This window comes from Pteropus alecto, unplaced genomic scaffold, assembly GCF_000325575.1.
Source record: "Pteropus alecto unplaced genomic scaffold, ASM32557v1 scaffold131, whole genome shotgun sequence".
Lineage (NCBI taxonomy): Eukaryota > Metazoa > Chordata > Mammalia > Chiroptera > Pteropodidae > Pteropus > Pteropus alecto.
Window position 1 is genome coordinate 1,527,640 of NW_006434709.1, and position 8,427 is coordinate 1,536,066.

Sequence of the window (8,427 nt, forward strand, 5' to 3'; positions counted from 1 at the left end):
TACCCGTACTTTTTCTTCAGATCTCAGTTCAAATGTCCTTTTCCAGGGACATCTTCTCTATCCCCATAAAGTCCGCTTCTCTTTTACATGCTCTCAGTGCTCTATGTACTTTTCCTTCATGTCACTTAACACAACATGTGATGTACTTGTGTTCTGTTTATTGTAAGCTCCAATATTTATTGTTCACTCTCTATGCAGGCCTGGCACAGAGGAGGCATGCAATAAGTGTTTGCTGAATGACTCTCTGGTGAGAGGTTCTCATTGTGTTCTTGATTCTCTGTGCATGTGTTCAATGTTCTGTGTGTGACTGATGGTAGGTTGCTCTCTTCAAGGTCCTGCACACACACACACACCTGTAGCTGTAGAGCAGTTAAGCTATGGAGTTTTGAGGTTTTGTTTTTTTGTTTGTTTTTGGCCCGAAGATGGCTTACTTCTGTTTTTTCTTTCCAATTCAAGATGAATAACTCTGGACAAACACTGCCAGATGTTTTCATTCAACAATCATCTTGACTAAGCAACTCTTGTTATATTTCCACATAAAGTTATCTCACTTGACCTGAACTGACACAAGGGATGGAGGGTCCCCCAAACCATCCAGCCAGCTGGGGCATTGCAGAGACAGGATTCCATTCTAGGACTCAATGTTTTTCCTCTGGGTTGGTGGTTTTCAACTCCAATTGCATGTGGGATTCACCTCAAGCGTTATTAAAGATACTGCTACCTGAGTCCCAACACACAGCTGTTAAGTCAGAATGTCTGGGGGAAGGGCACTGGCATTTTTACAAACGTGCTCCAAGAGTTGAGGATCGCTGTGCTAGGTCTTAGACATGTAGCTCTCTCCCTTCCCCACCCTTCCCAGAGAAGGGAGCTCTGAGCAAGGGCAGTGTAAGCATGTAGTTCTTATGTTGTTCAGAGTCAGAAATATGCAAAAACAGATTTATTTGCAGGAAATTAAAAGATGTACCTATATCTCTGTATTATATTTTAAATAAAAGTTTGGGAAAATGTCATGCTTTACACTGTTTTAAACTACATTTTTTCGTTATTGCTTTAGGCTTAATGAGGGATATACTTTATTTTTCTTACTTGCAAGAAGTCAGGTCGATGCCAAGAATTATCCAGAGAGAATTGCACTCTCCTGCAGGGCAGAAACCATGGCTATTTTGTTCAAGGCTGAATCTTCGACATCAGCATAAATCTTAGCACACAATGGGCACTTGATACATTTCTCTGAATGAATAAATGAATGCTTGCTTTCCTTTCTTGTTTTTCTTCACACATGGATAGAATCTCAGGTAGGTATTATAGCTTTTCTGATCACATTAATGCACCCTGAATAATCCAGTCAAATAATCACAACACGGCAGACTTTTACTGAATCAGCATTTCTCCCCTTCCTCAGGCTAGGCTCAGTCTTGGAGGTAGGAGATGGTGGAGGGAGGGCTTGACTTTTTGTCTCATTCCCTTCCCTTCTCTCCTCCTCACTCTTACCCACCCCCACACCAAATCGTACCTTGCTCTAGAAGGCAGAAAGGTCTTCCTTGCTTGAAGAGTTGAAAGCTGGTATTCATGACATCTAGGTGGAGCATATTCTAAATGCCAGTTCATTTTCTTAGGGGTGCTTTTGGGGGTGCGGTTTAGGAGAACTGCATTATGGGGATCTCTCACTGGCCATTCTCTTGGCACAGGCGATCCTCTTCTGGCTGACGCCTCACCTCAGCCCTGCTTTCCTGTGGTCTCTCCACACGCTCCTCCAGGTGGTCCTTATCGGCACAGTCCCTCTTAATCAAATAAGAATAGCTTCCTACCAGAAGGAGCCCAAGTCTGGTCTATTGACACACATTTTTTCCCCTACCAAACTCTGGAAGAGCAGAGTTTGCCTTTAAATTTTGCCTTCCTTCACCACCCTGCTGTCCCAAGGCAATAGCTAGCTAAAGCTTCTTGCCTTCGATTTCCCTGCCCCCCTTTTAAATAGACTATTTTGGGGAGCAGTTTTAGGTTCACAGCAAAATTGAACAGAAAGTCCAAAGAGTTCTCATATACTCTGGCCTCCTTCCCCTAGTCTCCTTCACTATAAACCTTTCCCCGCCAGAGTGGTACATTTGTTAAAATTGATGAACCTACATTGACACATCATTACCACCCGAAGTCCATGGTTTACATTAGGGTTCACTCTTAATGAAGTTGTTTCTGTGGGTTTGGACAAATGTAAAGTGACATGTATCCGTCATAATGGTATCATATAGAATAGTTTTACTGCCCTAAAAATCCTCTGTTATCCACCTATTCATCCCTCTCTCCACTTTAACACCTGGCAAACACTAATATTTTTATTGTGTCTATAGTTCTGCCTTTTCCAGAATGTCATATAGTTGAAGCCATACAGTCCTTTCAGACCAGCTTCTTTCACTTAGTAATATGCAGTTAAGGTTCCTCTGTGTCTTTTCATGGCTTGGCAGCTCATTCTTTTTAGCTCTGAACAATATTCTATTGTCTGATGTACCACAGTTTATTTATCCATTCATCAGCTGAAGGCCTTAGACTTTTCATTTATGTGTCAAGTACCAGACTCTATGTGTCAAATTCCAGGGACACATACCAAACTTTCTGATTGGCTCCATGAAGGCCACCCAAACTTAATACGGTGATGAAGTGTGGTAGGCAGAACAATGGTTGCCAAGATGTCAAGATCCTAAACCTCAGAACCTAGAAGTATATTAAGTTAGATGGCAAAGTTACATGGCGATGAAGGTTGCTCACTAACTGACTTTAAGACAGGAAAATTATCCTGGATTATATGGGTGGGCCCAATAATTATATGTAAGGGTCCTTAGAGTGGAAGCAGGAAGCAGAAGACTCAGGGTCAGTGATAGGATGTGATTAAAAACTAAACCTGCTGATGTTGGCTATGAGCCAATAAATGTAGGAGTTCAAAAGGAGGAGTGGTTTCTCAAAGGAGAGAAATTTTTGGTATCAGAAATGGGGGTGAGGAGGATGTTGGGGAAGATAAACAAGAGCTGTCTTGTTTAATACTTATATAAATATATACATAGTTATAGCTAGATACAGCTATGGACTTAGATGTAGATGTGTATCCATATATACAGAGATAGGAAGAATAAACTGGTATACAGCTTTTTTTTTTTTTGGTTAAGGCAGGTAATTTTTTTTTTTTTTTGCTTACCTGGATTTTTTCTATAATGAATATCATTATTTATATAACAAAGAAATAAAAGATTTAAAAAGAACTGTGTGTACTTTTTCCAAGAGCCCTTTGTTACTTTCCTAATATGAATCTGCCCTTCCCAGTAAGACCATAGGCAAGTGCTCTTTGATTTGCATAGTTCAGAGCAGCCTCCTCTATCTGGACTCAGGCATCTTTCTGTGCAGCAGGTCATCCACGCATATCCATACCAAAATGCTTATCATGGTGCCAGACATAACAGCCTGTTCACTGAGATCTAGCTCATTGTCACTGTTCCAGAAAAAACACATCTGCACAATGTCCTAAAAAAGAGGACCTCATTCCCAGTTCAAGGGAGACCTGGAGAGGCCCCCTGCAGTCTCCATGGTCCTTTTCAGTCTTGGGAGAGACTGCCTTTCTCTCTAGAATTAAAAAAATAAGAATGTTTTTTCCAACAGAAGATATGCTATCTACACGGGCAGGGTCTATCCGACTTTCTCCCTGTAATCTGGTACAAAGCAGGCATTCTAGAGAAACAAATGGATGAATTGTCTCACCTATCACTCCTTTCTTCTTGGTGTCTCTGCTCTACCCCCTGTTCCCAGGGCATACATCCAGAGGGCAGCAAGGAATCCTCTCATTATCTGGGGTCTGCTGGTCAAATCCCCTATTCCATGATAAGCAGAAGTCCTTCTGAGGCCTGTGGACCAGCCTGACCAGCTGTAATAGCTCCTTTCTCATTTCATAGTCATTGTTCCTTCTCCTCCCTGCCCTCGCCCTCCACCCCAACCCTGTTGCCTCTCCCCAATTTTCTGTCCATTCTAATTTCTTAACAACTTGGTTCCATTCCCACTCCCATTGATTATGTCCATAGTCCACCTTTAAGCATAGGGTAGGTCCCAGCCAGAGAAGGAGAAAAAGTGGTCACATTGTTTTCTTCTTCTGCCTTTATCTAGAGAAGGTCTTAGAACATTTGTAGCATGGTGAGTGGGCAAACCGAAAAACGATCATGGACTTCTCTTTCTCTCATCAGTGATTTTTGGTCACTCCTGGTCTGGCCGGAAGTTCTTCATCCTCTGGAAGAACTGGCATCTTCTGAGCATCCAGGAGAATTGCTAATTTTCCTGGCTGGGAAGCTTGGCTAAGGAACTTGTCTCCTGCTTTGTCCGTTCTCCCAGGCTGCCAGGCCAGGGGGCACATGGAGCATCCAGAGGAATTGGTGCAGGATTGGTGCTCGTGCTCAGCAACACCTGCAAATGACCACGAAGAAGCCACATGTGACTCATTCCTTCCCTACAAGTGGGAAATGAAACTCTTCTAGCTGGGACTTTTACACTCCAAAACCCCACAAGGCCCACAGCCCAGGATTCTGGTTGCTTCATGTTTAACTTCCTCATACTGGATCAGCCTTTTGCCCAGCAATCAGCAGAATATCTATCTGAGGCCTCTACTTCTATCACTTAGATAAATGCTTCCCACCTTCAGCACTTTTTTCCCACAGTTGGCACCAGCATAGTAAGGCTTCTGAATCCTTTCCTGGGACCACTGAGAGGGCTTATGGGTGTTCCATCAATGGCTTATGCTACAACCAGCGAGTGCTGGGGAAAAGTCAACTTTTTGAGAGAGAGGGAAGGGGCCAGATGCTCTCGAGTCATATTGTGTGGCAGCTCTTCTCCCTTATATGCTGCAGGAGAAGACCCAGACCCCAAGGGCACCTTCTGCCAGGGTCTTGAGCAACTCTGATTCTTTTCTACCCCCAGGCCCTGGACTATGACAAGTTGTGAATGTAAAGCCAGGAGCCAAGAGCAGAAGGGCTGAGGAGACTCTGGGGTTAGATGGGGTACCAAGCATGAGAGTCCAGGAGCAGAACACTCTAACCGGGGGAACCAAGGCTCTGCAACTAGATGAGCAGCCTGAAGAAAATAGATATAGTCACAGAGACAGGCAGTGAGTTAGAGTGAGGCCTTCAGTTTGTGTGATTAGCTAATTTTAAAGGTTAGACCAGATAGCAGTCCTGGAAGCTATAGACAGATGTGGGTTAGGAGATGAGATAAGATGAATGGAACACCATCCTTATGACCCAGCTTCCTTCTCAGCACTTGGGAAGTGTGGTATGGTGCTCTCTCTGGGTTCTGTCACCCAGTCAGAAAAGCAGCTCCAGTCTGAGGTTTAATCAGCCAGAGAGAGAGAGAGAGAGAGCAGCAAGGGGCCTGTAAGAACAACAGGCTGGCCAGGCAGAGCTGGGCTATTCAGGGAAGTAGGATCCTCTCAAACATCCTCTGAAAGTGTAGGTAGCTGTTTCCTTGGCCCTGTTCATTAAGCCTCCAGCCCAGGTCCCTGACACCATTCTGTCATCCAGCCCACTGGTTCAGCCTCAGTGAGACTGGGCTAACTTTCTAGTTTTATGGCCAGAGTTTTCTGAATTTTGGGTAAGTTGTCAATCACACTTCCTTTATGCTGTTGTTATGCAAATGAATGAGCACTTCCAGAGGCAGTGGGAAGAAGCAGTAGCTTCTAGAAGACTGATCCCAGTCCATCGACTGTAGGTTTCAGAATTAATGATCAGTCATCAATTTTTCCAATCATTTATCTTTCATGTACCCATCCATCGATGGGTCAACCAATCAGTTAATTGATCCATTCATCTATCCACCCATCCATCCACCCATTGATCATCCATCCATCATCTATCCATTTATCAGTCTTCCATCCATCCATCCATCCATCCATCCATCCATCCATCCATCCATCCATCTATCTATCCATCCATCCACTCAGTTATCTGAACTGATTTCCTTTTCTTTTTCCTTCTCTCTCTCCCTTCTTCTCTTCCCTCTTTCTTTTCCTACTTTCCAAGAAATATTTGTTTAGAATCTTTTATATATGAGGTTTCTCAGATTTGGTAGACTTCTTCAAAGCATGGGAAGCTAGCCAGGAGAAAACTTAGTCCTTCACTGAGCCCCCAAATCTGCTCATTTCTGCACTGAGAAACTCCCACAAATGAAAGAACAGTTCTTGGTCTGATGTTGCTGAGCCTCCCCGCTTTGAGAGGCTCACAAGTGCAGGCAGCAAGGAGGAAAACCCAGGTTTTACATTTACATTTTGCATCTCCAAGCCCCATTTTATAAAGGGATACTGTATCATCTAAGATGTCTTAATAACAGAAAGTAGAATATTTCGTCACAGTGGTTTCCTTACTGGTCTCTCTGCTTCCAGGCTTTCCATGCCCTAATCTATGCTTCTCAACATGATTAGCGTGATCTTTCTATGATGTCCCTGTTCTTGTTTTTCTCCTGCCTGAAGTCTTTCATTGGTTCCATGTCACCCATAAGCCAGAGTTCAAGCTTCTTAACACTATCCAAAAGGATCGTCATGATCTGATCCCAGGTGCCTCTGTAGACCCATGCTCACCCCACTACTCTCATATGCTTTACACTCTAACGCTACCAAACTACTTACGGTTTGCCAAGCACACCATGCTGTCTTATGTTCCTATACTTTTAAATATGCTTATCCCTCTACATGGAACTTTTTACCATTATTCCATTCTCTGAACTTCCTTTGGACTGTACATACATATTCTTCTCTTGTATTATAATTTATTTCCTTGGGTCTGTCTTTCCTTCCAGACTGTGAGCTGCTTGAGTGCAAAGACTGAATTATTCATCTCTGTGGCCCAGTCATAGTACAGTGCCTGGTACTTAGAAGGCACTCAATATGTATTTGTGGGATGAATAGATGGGTGAATGGATGAAGGATGAGAGGATAAAAGAGGTAGGATAGTCTGGGGGCAAGATGGTTAAAAGGTCCCTGTAACAGATCCCCCAGAGAAGAAGACAAACGGCCTCTTCCTGAAAACTCAGACCTCTGAGGAGAGGACCGAGCTGTGGCATAAGCCAGGCAAGGTGCCTAGGTCAGGAATGGAGAACTTTGGGATGACATGATGACCTCTTGTGGGACTCACTTCCTTTTTCCTCTAGATAAAAGTTCCTTGGGGAGACAGCCAGCTAGAAACACCTGTGCTGCCAGCGCGAGCGTGCAAAATGAAGGCCGCAGAGAGCGAGGTCCCTGACGCGCACTTCACTGTAGATAAACAGAACATCTCCCTCTGGCCCCGAGGCAAGCACCAGTCGCTGCTCAGAACCTGCTCACTGCTCTGCTTCCAAAGCCATCATTTGCTGGCCTTCAACAAATGTTTTCTTCTTCTTCCAACAGAACCTCCTCCCAAGACGGGTTCGCCTGTGGTTCTGAGGAAACCTTGCACAGTTCGTGTTGTAGTTATCGTCCTGACGCTGGTTGTGCTCGCCTCCATCCTGATGCAGGCTATTCTCTGTAAGTCCTCTGGTTTAATCATCCAGGCTTGGTCCTTCTCCAGAGCCAGTTGGCTCCCTCAACATCCAGACCCTCTCTTTCCTGCTCTCCAGTGGTCTCTCCCACCTATGGCTTTTTCATTTGTCTTACTTCTTCTCTTTCCATGTGTAGCCACAGAGTCTTTGTCCTCAGTAAGATGAGCTGTTGCTCTTTTTTTCTCAAGTCTGGGGAAATTTTTCCTGAATAGGAAGGGAAGGGATAGGCTCAAGCTTCCCAAGGATCCAACCCAAGGAGCTGTGGCCTTCTCTCTGCTCATTTATAATCTATTCATTCAACAAACATGCATTGGCACCTACCACGTGTGAAGAACTCTGGTAGATGTGGGTAATGGTAAGATTGATAATCACAGGCTCACTCTTAGAAGACTTCACAGGCAAGCAGAAGCGGGGACTAGAACCCGGTCTTAAATTAGAGTAGAACCTACTTGCATGCTTGTGCTCAAAGACACACTCTTCTGTCCCCGGGAAATGTTCACCTATTTCCTCATCTTGTGTCATTTTCTCTTCCCTCTCTGAACAACGTGTCCCTTTGACCCAGAGCCTTGTGACAGCTCCTAACAGTGAGCGAAGTATTTCCTGACCTTACAGGATGGAGTCCCAACTGTATCCTCAGCCTCAACTGACTAGATAGAGAACCTGACCAACAAGCTAATAAATCCCCATGTCCCCTCCCCTCACCAGGACCCCTTCATACTCTCTTCATTCACATCGAGGGAAATTTCCTATTTCTTCATTGGATATGTGACTTTTTTTTCCCTTCCCTCCCCTCCCCTCCCCTTCCCTTCCCATACATAAATAAGGGTGCCCCAGCCCAGCTGGAGACACATGAGAACCAGATGGCCCATATATGCCTGCTGAGTGAATGAACCAATG

The 8,427-nt window shown here is 44.4% G+C and overlaps 1 protein-coding gene across 1 annotated transcript in view; it reads left to right on the top strand.

The window, feature by feature from the left end:
* Positions 1-7,227: 7,227 nt before the first annotated feature.
* CD207 (CD207 molecule) overlaps positions 7,228-8,427 on the top strand; it is a 4,304-nt gene continuing 3,104 nt past the window's right edge. Inside the window, exons 1-2 of the mRNA XM_006909673.1 lie at positions 7,228-7,303; positions 7,400-7,516. Of these exons, the coding sequence (XP_006909735.1) occupies positions 7,228-7,303; positions 7,400-7,516 (193 nt within the window). The remainder of the gene's footprint in view (positions 7,304-7,399; positions 7,517-8,427) is intronic.